We start from the raw sequence: 26,774 nt of genomic DNA on the forward strand, positions 1-26,774 counted from the left end.
TTTAACCCCCTGGCTCATCCAAAGTATTTTTGGAATGAAAAGTATCCCATGAAGAATGCCTTGAACAGAAAGTTTTCTACTTGTATTTCTAAACTTGTTGCAGGCCTGTCTTGACATTTGCAGGACAGCTTGGTTGGGTTATTCATTTCTGGTGGGAAATTAATTGGTGGTAAGATCTCACATCACCCTAATTGGAGTGCCAGTAAATGTCCTCTGCCCTTCCCACCCCAATCTGCTTGCGTTAATTTTTTCTTTACAAGAACTCAGGCATACCTAGGCATGTTTTATTGTATGTGTGCCAACCCCTGTAGGGATCTTTTGTGCCCTCTCACTTCTGAAGCCTAGTTCTCCAAATTTTTTTTTGTTTTTTTTCCCTTAATTTTATTTTGTTGACATACAATGTGGTTGATTATTGTGGCCCTTTACCGAAACCCCCCTCCCTCCTCCCTCTCTCCCCTCCCACCCAACAATGTCCTTTTTGTTTGCTTGTTGTATCAACTTCAAGGAATTGTAGTTGTTATGTCTTCTCCCCCCTCCCCGCTGGTTTTGTGTGTGTGTGTGTGTGTGTGTGTGTGTGTGAGTGTGTGTGTGTGTGTGTGTGTGTGTGTGTGTGTGTGTGTGTGTGTGTGAATTTATTTATTTATTTTTAGCTCCCACCAATAAGTGAGAACATGTGGTATTTCTCTTTCTGTGCCTGACTTGTTTCACTTAATATAATTCTCTCAAGGTCCATCCATGTTGTTGCAAATGGCAGTATTTCATTCTTTTTTATAGCTGAGTAGTATTCCATTGTGTAGATATACCACATTTTCTGTATCCACTCATCCGATGATGGACATTTGGGCTGGTTCCAGCTCTTGGCTATTGTAAAGAGTGCTGTGATGAACATTGCGGAACAGGTATACCTTCAACTTGATGATTTCCATTCCCAGCAGTGGGATAGCTGGGTCATATGGCAGATCTATCTCCAAACATTTGTTAATCTTAGGGTGGATCACTTCGATTTCCCAGGTCATATGTACCTCGATTGTTTGAAATTGAATTTTTAATTTTCTGCTGCTTCACTGAAACTTGGCTACATAGAATTATTCTGGAGGTTTCCTGCTTTTGACTTTTTCTTAGACTTTGGGGTATTATGCTGTTTCTTTATTAAATAATGTTAGAACCTCTGAGATTCTCTGGACATGTCAGATCCATCTTGGGTCTAGTAGTGTTGATTCCCAACCTCCCATCCCATCTTGTCTCTTGTCACTTTACCTCTCTTTAGCTGGTGGGGGAGATTGAGTTTCTTTTTTAGGTTTATGTTGTCATTTGATTGATACTGCATTTGATTGATATTGAATGTTTTGGCGCTCTCTCTCTCTCTCTCTCTCTCTTTTTTCTTTTTGGGTGGCATTCTAGCCCATTTAAAGCTCATCTTGCTGCCTTCCTGGAATTCCTGTATGGCCATTTAATTCTAGGTTGGCTTTGTCACCTCCTTTTAATGCTTTAGAGTGTTCCCCTCCCTTTAATTGGGCACGTGTAGGGAATTCACAGTTATTTTAATATCCCTCCAGTCATGGTAAAATGGCTATATTTGCATTGTCTAGTGTAGTAGCTTAGCTGCAAGTGGCTATTTAAATTTTAATTAATTAAAATTAAATACAATTAAAATGCATTTGCATTAGCCACATTTCAAGTGCTCAGTAGCCATATGTGGCTAGTGATGACTCTATTGGACAGGGCAGATACAGAACATTTCTCTCATTGCAGAAAGCTCTGTAAAGTAGTTCTGGGTTATAAGATATGTACCATAATGCATGTCAGAGACATACTTTGACTATTTTTTTCTCCCTAGGATTGTGTTATTTTTGATAGTTCAGTAGTCCCACTCTCCAAGGGGCAATTCAGAATCTGGATGACTGTAAATGAAGAGAGGGTGGGTACTTGAAAAGCATAATTAGGAGATATATATTTGTATGTTTGGGTGTAACTTGTAATGACTTTTTTCTGTGCAGGAAACTTGATGACCATGTGTCCTTTGTTGTTTGTGTGCTTCTAGGCGATTGGCTGCACTCCCTCTAGGTGCTAAGAAATGGTGTTTGCGGATCTCATCTCTGCCTAAGAATCGGGTGCTCCAGACACTGGAAGGGCCGACTCTGCCCTGGGCTCCTTGTTGAGTAAGCCCTCACTTCCAGCCACTCCAGTCTCACGACTGGGTACAGCTGCTTGTGCTGTCTTAATGATGGGTATTGGTAAGAACACCACGTCCAAATCAATGGAGGCCGGAAGTTCGACGGAAGGCAAATATGAAGACGAAGCAAAGCACCCCGCTTTCTTTACTCTTCCGGTAATAGTATTCTCTGTCTTCCTTTCTTCTTAAATCACTCTAAAGTTTTTGTATGGAATCAACAGTTTCTGTATGGATTGGCTTTAATACTTATGTTTTCAGTGAAGGTTAAGGTATTTGAAAAAAAAAAAAAATAAATGCTTTTCAAGTGAGATAGTTTTTAGGCTAACCATTGGGGGTTAGCCCTGCTCTCAGCCTGGAGTCACCTGATGGGATTAACTCCAGGAAGAAATTGTGTATTGCTATGAATGTTTTAAACCTAGCCTAGTGCTTACAGTATACTGTAGGATGTCGAAGTCTTGGTTTTATCTGCAAAAACATGCTCTTATGAAGTAACATGTAACCCAACTTCAGACTCATCTTGTAAGGTGGGCGGATGAATGACATTATTTGGAACCCAAATTGTTCGTGCATGGTATTATGGCGGCGGCAGCTAAGATAGAGGTAGTTTTATCTGAAAAGTAGTATCAGTCAGATAAGGATGATTACACATGATCAGAATTCAATTCTGATATTTTTCCCAGATATAGGATTATGACTTATGTGTATAAAGTTACCTATAAAGTGTTGGTTTAAAAAAGAAATAAAAGCCCCTTAGAGAGAGAGCTTGCCTTGGGGTGTTTTTCTGTTGATATCGGAAATGTGGTTAATGGCAAGAATACTATTCTAGGATTTCTTAAAACACGGTTCTGGAATTTGCCTCACCATGGCGTTACTCAGTAAGAAAAACGTGAATGTGGCATCTTTTAGCACATTGGTTGGCTACTTGTGTTTACAGTTTAATTTTTACTGTATTAATTTGCAGAGAGGTGTTCAACTGATTTTACAACTGGCATTACTATTTTCTTTTTTCCTGTAAAATGAAATTTTGAAGCTGGATTTTTTGTAATGATGGAGGCTTATTGTTGACACAGGTTTTCTAAAGCAAGAGACAATATACTTTATTCATTAGTCAGTTGTTCAAGTTTAAATTAGATCATCTTGAAGAATGAAAAGGAAAGTTTCATGTGTGGGTATTGACTCGTCTCTGTTGTGGCTTTTTTTTTTTTTTTCTTTTTTGCCTTAGAGCCCAGTGGATTATTCACTCTCACCCTCCTTCACTTCAGAGACAAGAATTTTTGCATATCTTAGCCACCCACCTGCCTTGTCATTATGGTTTAGAATTTTAGATTCACTTATTTTAGCATTCAAATTGTGATATTTAAATTCACCAGCATGTGTTATCAGTTTTTGTACTCCCTGTTGTTTCCTGCATCTTTCTCCTTCCCTCTTAGTTTTCTTTAAAAATACACCAAGGATCTGTGCATGGTTACTGTCGCATCCTTTGTACATCTGAAAAGCGGTTTATTTTGCTCTCAGCTCTTGCGTGAACTTCTATTTATCATGCACCCAGTGCCTCTCAGTCTCTCCATTTTTCTTTAAGTGCTTTCTCCTGTTTCGGATATCTTTTTCCGGTGCTACCTTCTGAATAAACCTCCCAGTATTTTCCAGTTTACCAATTCTTTGTGTACAGTAATGTGTTTGTGTTGAATTTTTTTTTTTTTTTTTAAAGATGACCGGTAAGGGGATCTTAACCCTTGGCTTGGTGTTGTCAGCACCACGCTCAGCCAGTGAGCCACGGGCTGGCCCTGTTGTGTTGAATTTTTATTCTAACAATTTTACTTCTAAAATATCTATTTGGCTCATTTCTGCCTATTTTTGGTTTTTATTTTCTTTTATTGAAGGAAGTGCTTTTTACAAGGGTATAGGGAAAGTACAGCCAAGAGGGCAGGTCTGAGATATCTGCAGTTATGCACCTGGGCCCCAGCCCGGAGCCAAGGGCGGATAGTTCCCAGAAGTAGATAAGTCAGTTAAAGTTTCAAGAGTGCCCCTCAACTGTTTCAAGGACTCCCACTTGACCAGAGTCCACCCCTGGCTTGATTTGAACTAACCAATTACCTTGCTTCTTGCTTCTGTACCCGCGCTTTTTGCTACAAAACAAGCCCAGAAACTCCACCCGGCGCGCCAGTCTTCCGAAAGACTGTGTCGCCCGGGTACCCGTGTGTTCAAATAAACCTCTTGCTGATTGCATCCGAACCCGTGGTCTCGCTGTTCCTTGGGAGGGTCTCCAAACCAATTGACCGCCTACTCCAGGGGTCTCTCATTTGGGGGCTCGTCCGGGATCGGAGACCCCCACCCAGGGACCACCGACCCACCAACGGGAGGTAAGCTGGCCAGCAGTCGCTCTGTGTCTTGTCTCTGTGTCTTGTCTCTGTGTCTTGTCTCTGTGTCTAACTCAGTGATTCCGACTGTCCCACAGGGTGCGCACATTTTGGTTTTGGTTTGTTCCGGGTTGACGTGTGAGTAGCGAACAGACGTGTTCGGGGGCTCACCACCCGGTAATCCTGGGAGACGTCCCAGGATCAGGGGAGGACCAGGGACGCCTGGTGGACCCCCCAGCAGAGGATCATTGCGTTTTGATCCCGTCGTCGCGCCTAGGGAGGCGCGCTCTGCCATCTGAGTCCTTTTCCTGCCTTTACGCAACTCGGTCTCGCCGACGCTTTTGGTTTCTTTTTGTCTTATTTGTAGTAAGTGTCTCTCTTATTGTCCCTCTCTTCGAGGTCTATGAAATGGGACAAGGTACTTCTACCCCTCTCTCTCTCACTCTAGATCACTGGAAAGATGTAAAGACCAGGGCTCATAACCAATCCGTGGAAATCAAAAAAGGAAAATGGCAGACTCTCTGCTCTTCCGAATGGCCTACATTCGGCATAGGGTGGCCGCCAGAAGGAACCTTTAATCTCTCTGTCCTTTTTGCAGTTAAAAAGATTGTCTTCCAGGAAACCGGAGGACATCCAGACCAAGTCCCATACATTGTGGTGTGGCTGGACCTCGCCCAGAGCCCTCCTCCGTGGGTGCCACCCTCCGTCAAGGTCGCTGTTGCCTCTGGCCCAGAAAATTCTCGAGGACCACTTACAAGGAGGCCCTCCGCTCCTCCCCCAATCCCCATTTATCCCGCAACAGACGATTTACTCCTTATGTCTGAACCCCCGCCTTACCCGGCAGCACTGCCACCTCCCTTGGCCCCCCAAGCGGTCGGACCGGCGCCGAGCCAGGCGCCCGATACTTCTGACCTTGGGGGACTAGCCGCCAGGACCAGGAGCCGTCGCGTCCGTAGCCCGGCGGACGACTCGGGTCCTGACTCCACTGTGGTTTTGCCCCTCCGAGCCGTGGGACCCCCGGCCGAGCCCAACGGCCTGGTCCCTCTACAATATTGGCCTTTCTCCTCAGCAGACCTCTATAATTGGAAGTCTAACCATCCTTCTTTCTCTGAGAACCCAGCAGGACTCACAGGGCTCCTTGAATCTCTTATGTTTTCCCATCAGCCAACTTGGGACGACTGTCAACAACTTTTACAGATTCTATTCACCACTGAGGAGCGAGAAAGGATCCTCCTGGAGGCTCGCAAGAACGTCCTCGGGGACAACGGGGCCCCTACTCAGCTCGAGAACCTCATTAATGAGGCTTTTCCCCTTAATCGGCCCCAGTGGGATTACAACACGGCCGCAGGTAGGGAGCGTCTCCTGGTCTACCGCCGGACTCTAGTGGCAGGTCTCAAAGGGGCAGCCCGGCGCCCCACTAATTTGGCCAAGGTAAGAGAGGTCTTGCAGGGACCGGCTGAACCCCCTTCGGTTTTTTTAGAACGTCTAACCGAGGCCTATAGGAGATATACTCCGTTTGACCCCTCTTCTGAGGGGCAGCAGGCTGCAGTTGCCATGGCCTTCATCGGGCAGTCAGCCCCAGATATTAAAAGGAAGTTACAGAGGCTAGAAGGGCTCCAAGACTATTCCTTACAAGATTTAGTAAGGGAGGCAGAAAAAGTGTATCATAAGAGAGAGACAGAAGAAGAGAGACAAGACAGAGAAAAAAAGGAGGCAGAAGAAAGGGAAAGACGACGCGATAAGCGCCAAGAGAAAAATTTAACTAGGATTCTGGCCGCAGTAGTAGGTGAAAGAGAGTCTAGAGACAGGAAGGCAGAAAACCTGAGCAACCGGGCGAGGCAGACACCTAGGGAAAGAAGACCCCCCCTGGACAGAGACCAGTGCGCATACTGTAAAGAAAAGGGGCATTGGGCAAGAGAATGTCCCCAAAAGAAAAACATCCGGAAAGCCAAAGTTCTGTCCCTAGATGACTAGGGGAGTCGGGGTTCGGATCCCCTCCCCGAACCTAGGGTAATGCTGACTGTGGAGGGGACCCCCATCGAGTTCCTAGTCGACACTGGGGCTGAGCACTCGGTATTGACCCAGCCTCTGGGTAAAGTAGGGTCCAGACGGACAGTTGTGGAAGGGGCAACAGGCAGTAAAATCTACCCCTGGACCACAAAGAGACTTTTAAAGATTGGACATAAACAAGTGACCCACTCCTTCCTGGTCATACCCGAGTGCCCTGCTCCTCTGTTAGGCAGGGACCTCCTAACCAAACTAAAAGCCCAGATCCAGTTCTCGGCTGAGGGTCCACAAGTAACGTGGGATGATCGCCCTACTATGTGCCTGGTCCTAAGCTTAGAAGAAGAATACCGGCTACATGAAAGACCAGTTCCCTCCTCTATTGATCCGTCCTGGCTCCAGCTTTTTCCCTCTGTATGGGCCGAGAAAGCAGGCATGGGACTGGCCAAACAAGTCCCACCAGTAATAGTAGAACTAAAATCAGGTGCCTCACCGGTGACTGTTCGTCAATACCCAATGAGCAAGGAGGCCCAAGAAGGCATCAGGCCTCACATCCAAAGATTCTTAAACCTAGGAGTCCTGGTGCCCTGTCAGTCGCCCTGGAATACCCCTCTGTTGCCTGTAAAAAAGTCAGGGACCAATGACTATCGGCCAGTCCAAGACCTGAGGGAAATTAATAAGAGGGTGCAGGATATACATCCTACCGTCCCAAATCCTTACAGCCTCCTGAGCTCCCTCCCGCCTAGCCACACCTGGTATTCAGTCCTGGATCTTAAGGACGCCTTCTTCTGCCTCAGGCTACATCCCAACAGCCAGCCGTTGTTCGCGTTTGAGTGGAGGGACCCAGAAAAAGGCACCACAGGTCAGCTGACCTGGACCCGGCTGCCACAGGGGTTTAAGAACTCTCCCACCATCTTCGACGAAGCCCTCCACCGGGATTTGGCTCCCTTTAGGGCCCTCAACTCCCAGGTAATATTACTCCAATATGTGGACGACCTCCTGGTGGCGGCCCCCACATACAAGGACTGCAAAGAAGGGACACAAAAACTCCTACAAGAGTTAAGTAGGTTGGGATATCGGGTATCAGCTAAAAAGGCCCAGCTCTGCCAGAGAGAGGTCACCTATCTGGGGTATCTGCTCAAAGAGGGAAAAAGGTGGCTGACCCCGGCTCGAAAGGCTACTGTTATGAAAATTCCTACCCCCACGACCCCTAGACAGGTTCGTGAGTTCTTGGGTACTGCTGGATTCTGCAGGCTTTGGATCCCTGGGTTCGCCACCCTAGCTGCACCCTTGTACCCCTTGACAAAAGAGGGCAACTCTTTTATTTGGACTGAGGAACATCAGAGGGCTCTTGATTACATAAAAAAAGCCTTGCTGTCAGCCCCTGCTCTGGCCCTCCCGGATCTCACCAAACCATTCACTCTATATGTAGATGAAAGAGCCGGCGTAGCCCGGGGAGTGCTCACTCAGGCTCTAGGGCCCTGGCGGCGGCCGGTAGCCTATCTATCAAAAAAACTAGATCCGGTGGCCAGCGGGTGGCCAACCTGCCTGAAAGCGGTTGCAGCCGTTGCGCTCCTTCTCAAAGACGCTGATAAACTGACTCTGGGGCAAAACGTGACTGTGATTGCTTCCCATAGCCTCGAAAGCATCGTGCGGCAGCCCCCCGACCGATGGATGACCAACGCTAGGATGACTCATTACCAGAGCTTACTACTGAATGAAAAGGTAACATTCGCTCCCCCTGCCATCCTAAACCCAGCTACTCTACTACCAGCCGAACCGGAAGCCACCCCAGTGCACAGGTGTTCCGAGATCCTCGCCGAAGAAACTGGGACTCGCCAGGACCTCAAGGATCAGCCATTGCCTGGGGTGCCAACCTGGTATACGGACGGTAGTAGTTTTATTGTGGAAGGTAGACGGCGGGCAGGGGCCGCCATCGTAGATGGCCAGCGGACGGTGTGGGCGAGCAGCTTGCCGGAAGGTACGTCAGCTCAAAGGGCCGAACTGGTGGCTTTGACCCAGGCGTTGCGCCTGGCTGAAGGAAAAAACATCAACATCTATACAGACAGCAGGTACGCTTTCGCCACTGCTCATGTTCATGGGGCAATATATAAACAAAGGGGGCTGCTCACTTCGGCTGGAAAAGACATTAAAAACAAAGAAGAAATTTTGGCCCTGCTAGAGGCCATCCACCTCCCCAAACAGGTCGCTATTATCCACTGCCCCGGCCACCAGAAGGGAAGCGACCCTGTAGCCACCGGAAACCGGAGGGCCGATGAGGCTGCAAAACAAGCCGCCCTGTCGACCAGAGTGCTGGCAGAAACTACCAAACCTCAAGAGCCAATCGAACCCGCCCAGACAAAGGCCAAGCTAGGAGAACTCACCCCTGACCAAGGAAAAGAATTCATTCAACGGCTACACCGGCTGACGCACTTGGGACCAGCAAAACTTCTCCAATTGATAAATCGCACCAGCCTCCTCATCCCAAACCTCTCGTCTGCAGTTCGCGAAGTCGCCAGTCAGTGTCAAGCTTGTGCCATGACTAATGCGGTCGCAACCTACCGAGAGACCGGAAAAAGACAACGAGGAGATCGACCCGGCGTATACTGGGAAGTAGACTTCACAGAGATAAAGCCTGGTCGGTATGGAAACAGGTATCTGCTGGTATTTATAGATACTTTCTCTGGATGGGTAGAAGCTTTTCCTACCAAGACTGAAACGGCCCTGACCGTCTGCAAAAAGATATTAGAAGAAATCCTACCCCGCTTCGGGATCCCTAAGGTACTCGGGTCAGATAACGGCCCAGCCTTTGTTGCTCAGGTAAGTCAGGGACTGGCCACTCAACTGGGGATACAATGGAAATTACATTGTGCGTATAGACCCCAGAGCTCAGGACAGGTAGAAAGAATGAACAGGACAATCAAAGAGACCTTGACTAAATTAGCCTTAGAGACCGGTGGAAAAGATTGGGTGGCTCTCCTTCCTTTAGCGCTGCTCAGAGCCAGGAACACCCCTGGCCGGTTTGGTCTAACTCCCTATGAAATTCTCTATGGGGGACCGCCCCCTATACTTGGGTTTGGAGAGACGTTGGGTCCTGATGATAATTTCTTTCCTGTCTTATTCACTCATTTAAAGGCTTTAGAAGTTGTAAAAACCCAGATCTGGGACCAGATCAAGGAGGTATACGAGCCAGGCGCCGTGGCCATCCCTCATCCGTTCCAGGTCGGAGACCAAGTGCTTGTTAGGCGCCATCGGACCGGCAGCCTTGAGCCTCGGTGGAAAGGCCCGTACCTGGTGCTGCTGACCACACCAACAGCGGTAAAAGTGGACGGTATTGCGGCCTGGGTCCATGCTTCTCACCTCAAGCCTGCGCCACCCTCCATACCAGATGAATCCTGGGAGCTGGAAAGGACTGATAATCCTCTTAAGCTGCGCATTCGGCGGCGGCAGAACAAGCCTACCAAGTAATAACCCCAACCAGCCCACGTCCCTCACCTGGCAGGTACTGTCCCAAACTGGAAAGGTTGTCTGGTCCAAGACAGAAGTCCACCCCCTTTGGACTTGGTGGCCCCCCCTCACCCCTGATATATGTGCCCTGGCGGCGGGTCTCGAGACTTGGGATATTCCAGAAATTGATGCATCGGCCTCTAAAAGAGTCAGGCCTCCTGACTCAAACTATGAAAATTCTTACTACCAGGTCACTTGGGGAGCTCCAGGGTGCAGCTACCCGCGAGCTAGGAACAGGATGGCAGGATCCTCCTTCTACGTGTGTCCCCGGGATGGCCGGGACCTCTCAAAAGCTAGAACATGCGGGGGGCTAGAGTCCCTGTACTGTAAAGAATGGGGATGTGAGACCACGGGGACTGGTTATTGGCTATCTGGGTCTTCAGATCTCATAACTGTAGTGCGGAACCAGACTTCGGGGAACGGGGACTGTAACAGCTCCGGCTGGTGTAACCCCCTCCAGATAAGCTTTACAGAAAGAGGGCAGAGCTCCAGGGATTGGATGCAGGGAAGGACCTGGGGTCTAAGGCTCTATAAGACCGGGCATCCAGGCGTGCAATTGACTATTCGTCTGGTGGCCGCCAGCTTGCCAACTGTAGCCATAGGCCCCGACTCCGTCCTTACGGAGCAAGGACCTCCTGTAAAAGCGCCGTCTGACACCCTAGCCCCAGCGGCCAATAACTCTGCCGCCGCGGGACGAAAGCAAAATGACACCCTATCTACCCCGCTCCCTACCACGGGTGACAGACTCTTTGGCCTTATACAAGGGGCTTTCCTAGCCCTAAACAATACCAACCCTAACGCCACAGAGTCTTGCTGGCTCTGTCTGGCAATGGGCCCCCCTTATTATGAGGGGGCAGCCTTTCCGGGGGAACCCATCTATACCTCCAACTACTCCCAGTGTCGATGGGGGGCCCAAGGAAAGCTCACCCTCACTGAAGTCTCCGGAAGCGGGTTGTGCGTAGGAAAAGTACCCCCGACCCATCAGCGTCTTTGCAACCAGACCCATTCCATCAATTCCACCGGGAACAATCAATACCTGCTCCCCTCCAATCATAGCTGGTGGGCATGCAACACCGGCCTAACCCCCTGCCTCTCTACCTCAGTCTTTAATCAGTCTAAAGATTTCTGTACCCAGGTTCAGCTGATCCCTCGCATCTACTACCATCCTGGAGAAACCTTGTTGCAGGCCTATGACAATCCTCACCCCAGGGTAAAAAGAGAGCCCGTCTCACTTACCCTGGCTGTTTTACTGGGATTAGGGATCGCAGCAGGGATGGGTACTGGGACAGCCGCCTTAGTCAAAGGGCCCCTAGACCTCCAGCAAGGACTGACCAGCCTCCAGACCGCTATAGATACCGACCTCCGGGCCCTCCAAGACTCAGTCAGCAAGCTAGAAGCCTCACTAACCTCCTTGTCTGAGGTAGTGCTCCAAAATAGGAGAGGCCTTGACCTATTGTTCCTAAAAGAAGGAGGCCTCTGCGCAGCCCTAAAAGAACAGTGCTGTTTTTATGCGGATCACTCAGGTGTAGTGCGGGACTCCATGAACAAGCTCAAAGAAAGGCTAGATAAAAGACAGTTAGAACACAAACAAAACCAAAATTGGTATGAAGGGTGGTTCAATAACTCCCCTTGGTTGACCACCCTACTGTCAACCATCGCCGGGCCCCTATTACTCCTCCTTCTGTTGTTCACCCTTGGGCCCTGCGTCATCAATAGACTAGTCCAATTCATCAATGATAGGGTAAGTGCAGTTAAGATTCTGGTCCTTAGGCAAAAATACCAAAACTTAAATGGCGAAGATGACTTTTAATTCCGCTCTAAGATTAGAGCGATCCACAAGAGAAATGGGGGAATGAAGGAAGTGCTTTTTACAAGGGTATAGGGAAAGTACAGCCAAGAGGGCAGGTCTGAGATATCTGCAGTTATGCACCTGGGCCCCAGCCCGGAGCCAAGGGCGGATAGTTCCCAGAAGTAGATAAGTCAGTTAAAGTTTCAAGAGTGCCCCTCAACTGTTTCAAGGACTCCCACTTGACCAGAGTCCACCCCTGGCTTGATTTGAACTAACCAATTACCTTGCTTCTTGCTTCTGTACCCGCGCTTTTTGCTACAAAACAAGCCCAGAAACTCCACCCGGCGCGCCAGTCTTCCGAAAGACTGTGTCGCCCGGGTACCCGTGTGTTCAAATAAACCTCTTGCTGATTGCATCCGAACCCGTGGTCTCGCTGTTCCTTGGGAGGGTCTCCAAACCAATTGACCGCCTACTCCAGGGGTCTCTCATTATGTGTATGTTTTAAAATGTTTTTTTCATTTAAATCATTTGAGAACCCTTACATGTTTATCTTAAAGTCTCTCTTCAGTATTCTCTTTTCATTTGGAATGTTTTACGATTTTCTTCCCTCTCTCTTTCTCTCCGTTTCTGTGATTTTGCATTTTCCTGTCTTGAATCTAGTCCAGAACCAGACCTTACAGTGGAGACCTCATTCTCCCCCAGTGGTGCTGACCATGACATGAAGGAGTGGGGAGAGGAGACCTGCCTGGCCCCGGTGAACCTGTGTGAAGCCCCTCAGTTCCCGTTCCCCCTGCTGGAGCCTGGGGCTGCCTGGCTAAGGGCTTCTAGGCTCAGAGCCCAGCAGGTCCCAGCGTCAGTCCCATTTATTGCTTAATGTTTCTTATGTATGGAAATGTTTGTCTATTTAAGCATGCCTATTTTGCCCTCTATCACTGACATATTTTAGGGGTGGGATTGGGAAAAAGGAGTATTCCTCAAAGCATTAATTTCCAGATCCATCCTATGGGAGCTAGGAATGTGGACATAATCCATTGCCGGATATAAATATAATGTAATTATAAAGTTGATTTAACACTAGAGCACTTTAGTTAAGGATGTTACAGAATTTTTATCCCAGTCTAGGGCTAATAAAAGGAAACATAAAAAATGGGAAGAAAATAAGTTGCTGAATTGAACTGTAGCAAGGAGTACTAGCTTTGGAATGAGGGGATTGATCTGGGAGCAGAGAGAAATGCCAGGGGGCAGGACTGTGAAGGATTAGCACAGAAGCCATCAGGATGACCTTGAACAAGGGATGCTAAGAAAGGTTTTAATCTGAACTCTCTCAAAGCCTATAAAAAAGGAGAGGGTGAAGTAAAAGAAGGAACACATGGAAACAAAAGCTTATCAAAGAAAGTTTATAAAGAAATAGTTGGTGTGATGGAATTTGGGGGTGTGGAAAGTTTTGTTAGAAGATAGGTTGTAATATAATAAGAGCATGAACATTGTACTGCCCTTATTTAATCAGTAATGAAATTGCTAATGTAAGATAACCTTAAAAAAATAGAAGACCATTTTGAATGACTTGCTTGTTGACAGGACAGGGGCTGTCTGATCTCTGGGATTAGTGTGGGGTTAGCCTGTCTGCACTTGGGGCATGTGTATGTCTGTTCATCTTTCAACCCACAAGGGCTAGACACTGATTTCATAGAGTCCGACAGCATTAGAGCTGAAAGTGGCTTCAGAAATCTCCTAGTGGTTCTGTGGAAGGTAAAATGTAAGGATTTGCCCAAAGCATCTAATTCAAGTGATGTGTTAATTAAACAAAGCTCATATCAGTTGAATCACAGAAGCTTTTCTCCCCAAGGAGCTTACAGTCAGGTAAGCAAGGTGTGAGCTGTCCATAAACAACACTAATGGAAGGTGCAGTGGGTCAATCGTACCAAGTTTAACAGATGTTAGAAAGAGTTGGGGGTGGCGGTGATTTAACTGCTGTAGTTGATGATCGGGTGAAAATGAGGATGGTCTCTGTTTCCTCCAGTGCCTTGTAAGTGTGAGCATCTCACTGATTTCGGGTGGCTATTTTTGTTTTGTTTTATTTTTTGTTGGCCTTAGAACATGGTCACTCAGTGAATTGAACGGATTATAGAGTGGTACTTGTAAGAGAGTCTTTGGGACAGTTTTAAATACAGGTGAGTTTTGCTGTCTTTAAAACATGTCTGTCATGGAAAATATGAATGATTTTATTATAAAAAGAGAGGAGAGGTAGGGGAAGAGGCAGGGGTTGCTGAGAGGCAGGAGAGGGCCCTCATCTGTCTTGGGTTCTTGAGGGGTGGCGGCTGACGTAGACATGTTGGGACGTGTGGAGGTGGTGGGAAGGACAGTGCACAGGAAGGGTCAGCCTGCGCCAAGTCAGGCAGAAGGGAAGCAAGGTGGGGAGCAGGCAGCTTTAGAACGGGGTTGAAAGCCTAGATTCTGCGTGGCTCTTGAGTGGTTGCCTAAGAAGTTTAGTAGTTTCTAGCTTATCAGTAAAAAGCTCTCCAGGGGCTTTTGCTCAGGGGAATAACCTGAATAGGATGTGCTTTAGGAATATTGAAGAAAAATTTGGGAACGTTGTAGAGATCGAACTAGGGTAGGACACAGTTAGTAGAAGAAAGAACTGTGTGTTTTGCAATAATTACCTAGCAAATATATACTGAACACATACTGTATAAGAGGTGGCTTGTATCTGTGCATAAGACCTTGCAACTTGCTCTCTGCCTTCCATTACTAAGTGAACCCGAGCGGTGAGTGGGCAAATCCAGCGCAGTAGAGCAAGTGCCACAGTAGGTTTACCATGTTCCTGTAGGGTGCTAAGGGAGCCCACTGGACTCTTTTGGGTGACTTGTTTGAGTGGGGACAGGTTAGGAAAGGAAGAGTGGAGGTTCTGAGAGGCATCACAGACCTGAACTTACGTGGGGACAGTAAGAGGGGAGGTGAGGCTGACAGAAGAGATTCCGAGGAGATTCTGAGGGCCAAGAGAGGGGCAAGGTCAGGATGCCCACCAAGATTTTATGCATAGGAGCCTAGTTGGGCAGATGGTGCCTTTTCAGAAAGCATGGGCTCTAGGAAAATTCATAAGTGGGGGGAAGATGGAAGATGATGGATTTGAAGTACTGATATACTCCTGTAGCCTGCAGGCATTGGGGTTGGGACCTGGAGCACAGAGAGTGAGAGCAGAAGTGCTGTAAAGACTCACTGCAGAGGCTTATGTGAGTGGCTAGGTGGCCTCGGGAGAGGACAGGAAAAGAAGGCGAGGGGTCCTACTGCTGGACAGGCCCACACATGAGTGATTTGCAGGATCATGCCAGGACATCACTGCCTGCTCGTGCCTCACTGAAGAGTGAGCAGCATAGCAGCTCTGTGTTTTGTCTTTTTCTCTAGATCTGTGCTGTCTGACACAATAGCTGCTAGCCACATGTGGCTATTTAATTTTAAATTAATTAAAATTAAATAAAATCCACAAGTCACTTTCTCAGTTGCTCTAGTTAAATGCTCCATAGCCACCCGTGGCTCATGGTCAGCCCATCCCTTTGCTTGCTGGTCAGGACCTTGCAAGACTCAAATGCAGGCTTTTATTTCTTTGCTCTGGAGTCTGCAGCTGGGCCCCAGGCATCAGCTGTTAAGATGTTCAGCATACACAGGTATGCTGAAGTGCTAGGAAGTTGGGCAGCAGGAACCAAAGCTGACCACTCCTCAGAACAAGCTTGGGGAGGGTCTGGTAGAATGTGTTGCTGAGGGTGTGGTTGTTGAGGATCTCACCATTAGAGATTCTCTTAGGCATCCTATATTAGATAACTGTTTCCTAAAATAAGTGCTAATTTTTAAACTTATAGAAGGGAATCAGAATTTCTTTAAAGAAAACAAAACATCCTCAACAATAATTTGAAAAGAGAAAGAATAAATCCATATATAGAAGGAGAACATTGACTAGGTATCAGTAAGAACAAGAGACATACAAAGCCCCAGGATTCATGGAAATTAGACCGTATGACCAGATAGATGTTAAATAGGGAGAACATAACAACAGATCTGCTTATCCCACAGGAATCTTGTTAGGCAAATTTGTGTGTTTTTAAAGGCAGTAGGAAATGTGCAGTAGTGGTGAATGCACTGTGATAAGAAATTGGAACCAGAAAAAACAGGAAAAAGTCTTGAAGAACTACCGTTCCTTAAGGACATTGGCTCGGAAGTACAGCTGGGAAGAACAGCCAGAAAAAAATTGGGTGTTTGCTCCACAGTTCTCCTGTGTCGGTAGCTCTGGTATCATTTGAACCTGAAAACCAAGTTAATAGCCTGCACTTCCTACTGGCATGCACACATTTGTAATCCAGCCTGTTGTTTCAGCATGTCATTCAGAGCTGGGGAAAGTTTCTAAGATTCCATAAGTTTTTATTTCTTCTACTGCTCTTAACAGCCTCTGTGAGAATATTTGGGCCTCCTCTTTGGGGTGGCAAAAGTCGATCATTCTGCCTGTAGATATTTGGGGTTTGGACTGAGGAGTAGCTTTATTAGTTGGTCTTATTAAAGAATGCCCCTGAGTGCTGATAAAAGTTTATAACTTGTCTCACCGTCCCTTAGTGTATTCTTTAGAACCAAGTAATGGTAAGAAGAACCCATAGGTATACATTCTTGCTTTGATTAAATATGTGAGGGCCCACAACAGGGTCAGCACACACAGGCCCCTAACCAGCTGCTTACAGTCCAGTCGGGGAGTCTGGGCACGTTGGCAAACCAACTTTAAGTGTTTGGGTTTGAATTCATCATGGGGTGCTGAGAGAGGGCCCACACGGGACCCTTGCCCCACCATGTTGTAGGGTAGACCTGGCCAGTCAGATGAAGCCTCCCGGGGAGATGACATCAAAGTCCTGAAAAATGTCTAGGTGTTGCAGGTCAAGAGGAGGGAGACTGAGAGCCTTTTAGCCAGGGAACAGCATAGCGTGTCCCGCTCTGTGCACAAGTTTATTTATTTATTTTATTTTATTTTATTTATTTATTTATTTTTATTTATTTATTTTTTTCCGTGACCGGCGCTCAGCCAGGGAGTGCACCGGTCATTCCTATATAGGATCCAAACCCGCGGCGGGAGCGTCGCCGCGCTGCTAGCGCAGCACGCTACCGAGTGCGCCACGGGCTCAGCCCTGGGCACAAGTTTAATATAAGTAGAATACAGCGGAGTGGGGGTGGGCAGTGGGGGTGGAGGAAGGGCATTAGCAAAATTACTCCTGTTTAGGAGTAGAGAATTTCAGCGGTGGGTACAGGGGCAGGGAGGGTCTGGAGACAGGAAGGCAAGTTAAGGTGTTTAGGGCAGTCCAGGTGAGAATCAATTGTGAACTGACTCGAAAAGTAGGAAGGAAAGGAATTCTTTTGGTCAGCAGATGTTTATTGGGAGCCTGCTTCATATGAGGCTATGGGAACACAGCCATGGAACAAGCCGAGGTTCCTGCTCTTGTAGAATTAGCCTTTTATTGGTGGTGGGCAGAGACAGACAATAAACAAGTAAGCAAATGCGTCAATCGTGTGGCAGCCAGTGACCAATTCTGTGAAGAAAAATAAATCAGGAAAGGGGGATAGTGAGGAATATCATGTGAGGTCAGACAGGGATCTTACAGGACCTGCAGGTCATTAATATTAATTGAATGCCCCCCACAGGTTCTAGGGGAACATAAGAGAATAGACAGACAAAAATCTCTGACCTCATGGAGATCCCTTCTGGTAGTGGAGGCAGCACCTGATAGAAATAAGTCAAGTGTGTGGCTGTTGTATATTAATAATTACAAAGGAAAAAAAATAGGGAAGCAGGACAGGGTGTTGAAGTTCAGGTGATCAGGAAAGGCCTCACCGAGAAGATAGCATTTCTGTAAAGGCCTGGAGGAGTTGAAGGGGAGCTGTCATGACAGTGCAGAGCAGCAAGTGTAAAGGCCCTGAGGCAGGAGGATGCCTGATGTGGCTGATAGCAGCGAGGTGGTGTAACCTAGAGATTACATACGGTTTTGGACAGAGGTGTGACGGGCTCTGCCTAGTTTTAAAAGGATCTCTCTGGCTGCTTCCTCCTTCCTTCCTTCCTTCCTTCCTTCCTTCCTTCCTTCCTTCCTTCCTTCCTTCCTTCCTTCCTTCCTTCCTTCCTTCCTTCCTTCCTTCCTTCCTTCCTTCCTTCCTTCCTTCCTTCCTTCCTTCCTTCCTTCCTTCCTTCCTTCCTTCCTTCCTTCCTTCCTTCCTTCCTTCCTTCCTTCCTTCCTTCCTTCCTTCCTTCCTTCCTTCCTTCCTTCCTTCCTTCCTTCCTTCCTTCCTTCCTTCCTTCCTTCCTTCCTTCCTTCCTTCCTTCCTTCCTTCCTTCCTTCCTTCCTTCCTTCCTTCCTTCCTTCCTTCCTTCCTTCCTTCCTTCCTTCCTTCCTTCCTTCCTTCCTTCCTTCCTTCCTTCCTTCCTTCCTTCCTTCCTTCCTTCCTTCCTTCCTTCCTTCCTTCCTTCCTTCCTTCCTTCCTTCCTTCCTTCCTTCCTTCCTTCCTTCCTTCCCTCCTTCCCTCCCTCCCTCCCTCTCCCCCCCTTTCCCCCTCCCTCTCCCCCTCTCTCCCCCCCCTCTTTTCTGGCTGCTTTGGAGAAAGCGCCCTAGGAAGACCAGGGCTGGGCCGAGCAAGTGAAGGAGGCTGAGCTTTCCAGGGTCATTGTGTGCTTTTGCCTGTGGCATTGGCTGCCCCAGATGGTTTTGCTTGCATGTGGCCACCAGGGGTGTCACAGGTGCCATCCTACTTGGAGAGGCTATGAAAGCAGAAATAGAGGCTGTGCTACATCAGCCAGCTTCAAGGTAGCTAGTGTTAGTTACATTTTTCAGCTACATCTTTTGGCATGTCACAATCGAAGATTGACAAGCTCACTTTGATTTATTCATGGCAGTTAATTTTTGAATTTCCAATAATAGTGACGATAGGTGGGAGATTTTTATGTTCATTACAAAGGAGCTTGGAATAAAGGTTGGGAAACACTAATTTTGATATCTTTATTCCTTATTCAAAACACATTTTAATTGTAGAGTAGATTTGCATACCAGAGGATATAATCTTGTGTGTGTATGTTGGGGGAAGTAAAGAATAATATGTGTTACCTTTTAAAAGAATAGAAAGGAGTTAATTTGAGAACTTTATTATTTTACTACCCAGAAAGTGCGTTACTATAAAATGGTTTACTTAGCTGCCGCACAGACACATTATAGTGATGGGTGAATTATACCAGATCCTGAAGCGGTGAGGAGTCAGGGTCTGAGCACTCCACAGAGGTTCAGGATTTCCCAGGTGCCTGTGCCGTCTACCACACAGGTGCTAGTAAGCAGCTGGCTCACTGTCGCTTCTGTATAACATAGGTGCCCTCAGCTGTCACTTCAAACCTGGCATTGTTGTAAGACTGATCCTCAGCACCACACCCCTGGGCTGTGACTTCTGCCACTCCTGCTTCCTATACCTCCGAATATCTCAGGAGAATTGTTTAAAAACAAATACTAACATCATCCTCTTAGCTTAGTAGAAATAAAACACTTGAGCAAAAAAGGACATTGTATTTATTGAGCAACAGACACACTCAACAGCCAAAGTCAAACTAGCCATGCATATTGGAAACAAACAAAATCAACCAGACAAATTTAGGCAGAGAAACCTGTTTTCATAGCTGATTGAGTGACTGATTGTACAATATCAGTTTTTTGTTTGTTTGCTTTGTTTTTTTGTGTCTGGCCAGTACAGGGATCCGAATCCTTGACTTTGGTGTCATAACACCATGCTCTTAACAAACTGAACTAACCGGCCAGCCTGTACAATATTAGTGTTAGACAAAATCTAAAGCCACAGTTTGGTTTCAAATAGTTTTTCAGAGAGAAAGGGCATTCTGTTTCCAAAGAGATTATAATCTGATATTTTTAATAAAAACTTTATCAATTTCCTGAGATGAAAGATGCCAAGATTCCTCTCTGTTATCTGTAATGCTGTTAATAACACAAAAGAAAATCAGAATTTATTGATTTAGAAAGCTTTCCAAGATGTTTTATTTCTCAGTTAAAATAATATTTAGAGGTTCAAAAATGTGAAGCTTTGATACCATCATTTTTATACTTTTCCCTTAAAAGTTTTTCAGTGCCTTTCATGAAGAACTGATTTCTAACATGTGACTTTTTAAAATTAAATTTTGTATTTTTTTAAGAAGTAGATCATTAAATGGCTAATTAAATAAACCAAAAGAAAAAATACTAGTAAAATAGGCTAATATTTTGAATAGAACTCTTCATCTTTAAGCGCTGTTTAGGCAGCTCCCTGCACATAAGCCATCAGAAATGAGCCAGTCAGTCAACAGCAGTCCCCCCATGAGTGTCCCCACCTCCTTGGCTGCCAAGTCCCTTTCTCCCTTCAGTAAGAATCTGTTTCATCTCCCCATTGCTCCAAAACCTCCTGCTTTCCAAGTTTGTTCCCATTCCCAACTGGAGCTCTGGTGGAGCGTGAGGGCCATGGGGAAAAGGGCCCCTCCATGTTTCCCTCCTTTTGGGGATGAGGGTGGCATGGGAGAGGGGAGGTGGGTTGGCTGCATCCCAGCTCTGCAACGTGAGATTGACAGGGTGGAAAGTGGGCTCTGAGATCCCAAGGGAAACTATGCAAATACATTAGAAGTCGTAGATTATTTAGGTCAATAACGTTTATAGTTAAATAAACTTCCTGGACTAGCCTGGGAAGGTAAAACTTTCCTTCTGGGATATTTTCTATGTGTCAGGCATATTTTGGCTTATCAACACTCTATCTCTCCCTACACCAGTCTCGTTGGGACTGGTATCTCCATCCACCCAGCCGCCCAGGTGAGAAAAGCTGGACAGTGGCCTGGATACTTTACCCCTCTCTCTGCCTCCAGCCTCTGGCCCAGGGTTGGTTGTTGCTCATTGTACTGTGGTAGTATCTCCCCCTGAACTTGCCCTCAGAGTTGGGCAGCACTGGAGCTCCCCAACTAGACTACCTTTCCCAGACCACTGTTAATACTGTGGCCCAAGCCATTGTTCTCTCTCGTCCTGAAGGGTCTGCCTGTCTCTGCTCCTGTCCTCATCACTTTACTCCACCTAGCTCCAGTCAGAGTGGTTGTCCAAGGCACATATCAGATCATGGCTCTCCTGTGCTCAGTATCCCTTTGTGGATCCTTGTAGCACCCCCTCTGAATGGAGCTCTTAAGAAGTGGCAAGACTGCACCCTCATTGTCTAGGGCACAGTTAGGATTTGTTGAGTGAATATGTGAGCCTTTTTCTAGGCTATGGAGGGTCTGCTTTTTATAGTATTTATTTAAGGTGTGTGTGTATGTATGTATATAGAGTAAGTAAAGGAAGCAGTGAGACTTGCTAACTCCTTCCAAAGTCTGTCCTCTTTGGTGACATGTATACAGATTTTTAAAAAAAAAAATTATTGAGGTGAAGTTCGTATAACATAAAGTTAACCATTTCAACGTGAACAATTCAGTGAGATTTAACGCATTCACAATGTTGTGCATCCACCACCACCTAGTGCCAAAACATTTTCATCACCCTAAAAGGAAACTCATTCCCTGCAGCAACCTGAGATGAATGCAGGTGAAGGTTAGGTAGCCTGGGATGTTAAATCTGAACTGGGTTTCTCTGATAGGTGAGGAGATCTCTTCCCAGCAATATTTCATAACTAAACGTTGTTGTAAGAGAGTTCATCCTGAGTGTGTGTCCCTCTTAGCTTCTCAGTGAGTTGAGTGCTGCTGTGATACGAGTTGGAGCATTGGTTCTCATAGTAAGTTAAGAGTGTTATGTTGTGAACCTGAACCTGGCTGGAATGTGGAGCCAGGAGCTAGTTTTATAGGCAAACCAGCTACAGACCCAGTTGGCTTGTGTAAAAAGCTATGGCATAGTTGAGAAATAGTTTTATAAGCAGATCTTTATTTGGAATAATATGAGAAAATTCTGCCCTGTAAGAATATGCACTGTTAATTGAGATCTCTGGCATACTTGAAAACCAGCCTAAGACTTGGGTTATAATCTGTATGCTTTTGAACGAGAAATGCAATTTTTCAATGGCCTGATTTCCTCCACTTTCATAGGTGAAAAATACACAGGTTTTGGCTCTCATGAGAATTGCAAAAGGCTTTTTTGGGGGAAAAGGTATTTCTACACAACAGAGTAGTGTACACTTACACAGCCTCTAAATGGAGTGTTTCCCTTCAGGTGGTGATAAACGGAGGTGCTACATCCAGTGGTGAACAGGACAATGAAGACACTGAACTCATGGCCATCTATACCACAGAAAATGGCATCGCGGAAAAGGTACCCTTACCTTACCCACATCCACTCACACGTCACTGCTGCCCTGTGTCCTGTGCAGAGACACATGTCCTTCATCTAGGGCTTGGTCTCTACCCTCCTGAGGGGGTGTGTCTCGTGTGGGAGTGTTCTCTTTATAATGGACATAGGAGGAGTCACGAGGAGTAGAAGTTACTAGTTTTTAATTGTCTAAATGGTAGTTATGGTGAGAACCTTACAAGGGGTCATTATCTAGATGTTTTTAAAATCCTCAGCCAAGATGCCAGAGGGAAGAGCCTGGGATCTGAAGTTAGGTCTGGATTCAAATGTGACTCAGACCCTGAGGGAATTACTGAAGCTTTCTGGGCCTCAGTTTCCTCATCTCTGAAATGGGAAGAGAAACATCAGCATCTGTGTTAGGGCTGTTGTGAAGACTGAATGAAATAATATGTATAAAGTTATTAGCATTGTACCTGTTACATATTACATGTGCAGAAAGTAAAAAATAAGAAAAACCAGCAGGTAGTCTGTGTACATTGTGAAAATGCCTTTGATGAAGCTCTTGGACTAAAGCAATGGAAATCACACAGTAAGGCAGGAAGAGTCTTTTTTTCTGGTCTCATCCCATCTCCTTAAAGGGTCAGTCTCTGTGACCGTAGTTATAGCAGCTAAGAGAGAGCTGCCCAAAGGGAGTCTAGATACCTTGATTCCTGTTTTTCTTTGTGTCTGCGCTGTGCCTAACACATATGGAAAGTTTGATAATGTGGCATTTCCAGATTGCATCACAGCTCTAAGACTTTTCAGTTTCATTTGAGTTTTATTTGATAGGCTTTTTAAAACATTTTATTTTTACTGTGAAAATTTACTAATTTAAACAACTTATATAATGAGATATTCTAATCTAGAATTACTGTATTATACCGTTGATCATGTATACTGTATATTCTATTAACAAAGCACTAAAAAGTTGACACATACAAATACGAGGGGTCTTCAAAAAGTCCATGGAAGGATTTGTATTATCTTTTAATTCCATTTTTCCACAAGCTTTTTGAAGTACTCTTGTAAATACCCCACCTGGGAATTAGTGCAGTAAATTTACAACATAATCACCACAATGATAAAGAATAAGGAAATTATATTGAAATTCTGGGGGGTGGAAATTTTGGCCATGTTGGCCAATTTGCTATTATTTTCCTGCTTCTTGAGCTATTATAAGTTTTATGGAGGTAAATTCAAGTAGATTCAGGCATGGTATTGAAAATCCAGGAGTGGTAGGTTCTGAGCTGATGCTCAGAGCGTGGAGATCACAGCAGCAGTGGTTTGTGTGGGGACATGGGCCTGCAGTCTGCAGCTGGGCCATGTCCCATACCGGGGGATCTCAGCATTTGTGTGGCATCCCACACCGGGGGATCTCAACATTCATGTGGCACATCTTGTAGCAGAACACCCTTCATGGATTTAGGGCCACACCCGATTCTGTGTGTGGTAATCCCAGGCTGTCCTGTTTTTGGACTTCCTCTTCCATTGTCCAGGAAATGATGGCTCTCTTTTGAAATGAATAGTAAGGGGCATTAACACATTGGGACTTTTTAACCTCCATAGCTGCACCTTTTACTGATGGTAGTGATCTGTTTGCAGGAAAAGCATCTAGCACATTTATGCTGGACATTTATTTTCCTGTTTGGGGTGAAAATTTTTTGTTATCTAGTGAGATAGAGTGTCTTCATATTTTACTGGCTATTTTTCTTGTTTTATGAAATAATGCTAGTGAGAAGAGCTACCATGGATTGAATAGGGCTAATAGATAGGCCAGACTCTCAACTGGATGCTTTTTTAGGCAGCCCATCCCATCATATCTCATAAGAACCCTGTTAAAAATGTGCTATTGATATCCTTGTTTGAAAGACGAAGGAAATGAAATATTTAGGTCTCCTGCTATCTTGAATCTGTGCAACAAAAACTTCATACCAGAGGATGCTGCCCTTTGGGATCTTGCTTTTCAGATGGCACTGAAAGGTTCTTTCTCGTAGGAAATAAGAATGGGAGGTTGAAGGAGAGATGAGAGAACCAAGGGCCAGTGATGCTGTCCTATGTGTTCTCTATATTCATGTTTGCTTTCCTAATTATGGTTAACATTTTATTATAATACATTTACTTATTTTATCAAAAACTTGACTTTTCTGGCATATGTTACTATTTTTGACCCCCTGTGGTAAAAAATAGTTATTAGCTACAAGGTACCCATCTTAGAATTTGCCCAAGGAGATTTATTCCTGAAAGCATCAGAAGCATGGTAAGGCCTCATCGTGAATCCTGAGTGGATGATGCATTGTGACCCAGGCCCAGTACGTTCATAGCATTGACCTCAGCATCACTGGCATTCTTAAATTAGGGATGTTGAGGGAATTGAGCTTCGTAGGAGGGTATTTGAAACATAAATGAAATAATCAAGTCAATAGCCTAGATGGTCCCACTGAAATATCAGTATTCTGTTGTTCTACAGATTCCTCACAAAATTTGTTTACAGAAGTGTTTGAGATGATTGCAGTGGTACTGAAAATCATTATTAATCACAATTTCAGAAAATCAGTTGTTTCTGGTAATTATTAGGAAGCAACTCTGTTTCTTTGTGAGAGGCCGTGTAGCATGTTGGCAAATGTGGCCTTCGGGGGCAGCCTGTCGGTATGCAGCTCCCGAGCAACCCACACACCTTCTCAGAGTCTCTAGCTCCTCATCCACAAAGTGAGATCCTAGCACCTTGTAACTTCCCAGGACCATTATGAGGAGTAAATAACAGAGTGTAAAATAGCACAAGGCTCTTAGGAAGCAGTAATTGCCATAACAGAAAAATAGTCACATGTAAACTAGTGATTAAAGTCTCCACGTGAATGTGCTGCCCTGCTCACCAGTGGAGTCTTTTGCTGCCAGTTGTTTCAACTGCATAGTTGCAAGTATCACAAAGATGGTTTATTTTCTATAAGATAAAATAAACTTTTTTTTTTTTTTTTTTTTTAAAGATGACTAGTAAGGGGATCTTGACCCTTGACTTGGTGTTGTCAGCACCACGCTCTCCCAAGTAAACTAACCGGCCATCCCTATATAAGGATCTGAACCCATGGCCTTGGTGTTGTCAGCACCACATTCTCTCAAGTGAGCCACGAGCCAGCCCTAAAATAAACTTATTTTTATAATTTTGAGGTGGTTTTTTTGTTTATTTTTGTTTTTGTTTTTTTTTAAGTTTAAGACCTTTTCCGACTTGTTCCCTACAGATTCTGTCTTTTACTAAGGTACCAGCTGTTTTTTAAAATTGAAGTTCTCTTGAACAGGCTTGTTTAACAGTAAATAGTCCAAAAATGTATTATGGAATTTTAAAAACTGACCCTTCCATTATTTATGTACTCTGTGTAACTGTGGTTGGCAACCTGGTATCTATATTCCACACCACTTTCCATGCAAGCACAGATTCCCTAAATATTAACATTTTACTACATTTGCTTAATCATTCTCTGTGCTCAAATACAGAGTGAGTGTACTTGAACCTTGCATCAGGATAGCCAAGGCTCAAAATTATAGGATGGAGGTGGCCACTTGATAAAGTTGTTTTTCAGTGACAGTGGCCCATACTGAGCTGAGTTAATATTAGTCCTTGCGTTTACTAAGTGCCTCCTTTTCTTCCTCTTGCCCACAGAGCTCTCTCGCGGAGACCCTGGATAGCACTGGCAGTCTGGACCCCCAGAGATCAGACATGATTTACACCATAGAAGACGTTCCTCCCTGGTATCTGTGTATATTTCTGGGGTTGCAGGTAAGATGGTTCCTTTAGGATGTGTAACCACCAACAAATGCTTGAATTGTCTACCATCTGGATTTTTAGAAAATTCAACTTTTTTATTATTGAAGGCTTTATGATAAATTACTCTTTTAAGAATGCTTAATGGGAATTGTTAACATCGATTTCATAATAGTGGGAGGCAGGAAAGAACAGGAGGAGCAGGTTAACCAGGGAAAGAAAGAAGGGAAATGTTCAGGGAACAAGCAGGAGAAGTGACGTGAGGAAGACGGTAGTAGAGACAGGAAAGAAGGAAGGACAGAGGAAGGAGAAAAGTGGAGCATAGAGGAAAGAGGAATTAATTTTCATCTCCCATCCCTGGCCTAGTCAGCCAAGCACAGACATGGCGAGCTCTGCCGTGGAATGTGGGTGACCCTGAAAAGTGCCCCGTTGGCCAGGACATACATGGGAGATTGTCTTATTTTTTAAAGGAAGGGGAGCCTTGCCATGATAGTGGCTACTTTAGCTGCTGTGGCTTCCAGCTGGAGGGGAGGCCTGGTGGGCCGGGGGACAAGGAAGGCGGGAGGTGACACAGCTGCCAGAGGCCTCCTGCGTCTTTGGTGCTCTCTCTCCTCTCTTTTCAGCACCCTTTTCCCTCTTACAGGAGTAAAGTGAGGCTTTTTGGAGAAAAGGGGCATGGTAGGAGGCTCTTTCCTCAGACATCTCCCAGCCTGTATTTGCTGTGGTTATTTTGGTTTGGACCCCGTCTGAGGTCTGCCTTTCCATTCCTCCTTTCTCCAGTTTGTATGATCATTTCCACCTAAGGTATCTCAGGTGCTGAGAAAATCGGTCTCATTGCCCTGACAGGTTCATTCAC

General features: G+C 45.7%; 1 protein-coding gene across 3 annotated transcripts in view; it reads left to right on the top strand.

Annotated features, from left to right (window-relative positions):
* The window catches only part of SLC23A2 (solute carrier family 23 member 2), a 127,648-nt gene that overhangs the window by 58,068 nt on the left and 42,806 nt on the right, over positions 1–26,774 (top strand). The window contains exons 2-4 of one of the 3 annotated variants that reach the window (XM_063091151.1): positions 2,042–2,329; positions 22,051–22,149; positions 25,817–25,933. In XM_063091151.1, the coding sequence (XP_062947221.1) occupies positions 2,222–2,329; positions 22,051–22,149; positions 25,817–25,933 (324 nt within the window). In that variant the 5' untranslated portion in view covers positions 2,042–2,221. Of the gene's footprint in view, positions 1–2,041; positions 2,330–4,349; positions 4,534–9,669; positions 12,153–22,050; positions 22,150–25,816; positions 25,934–26,774 lie in introns of those variants that run through there. The other 2 variants (XM_063091143.1, XM_063091134.1) reach the window with 2 other exon arrangements.

This window comes from Cynocephalus volans, chromosome 1 (genome assembly GCF_027409185.1).
Source record: "Cynocephalus volans isolate mCynVol1 chromosome 1, mCynVol1.pri, whole genome shotgun sequence".
Classification (NCBI taxonomy): domain Eukaryota; kingdom Metazoa; phylum Chordata; class Mammalia; order Dermoptera; family Cynocephalidae; genus Cynocephalus; species Cynocephalus volans.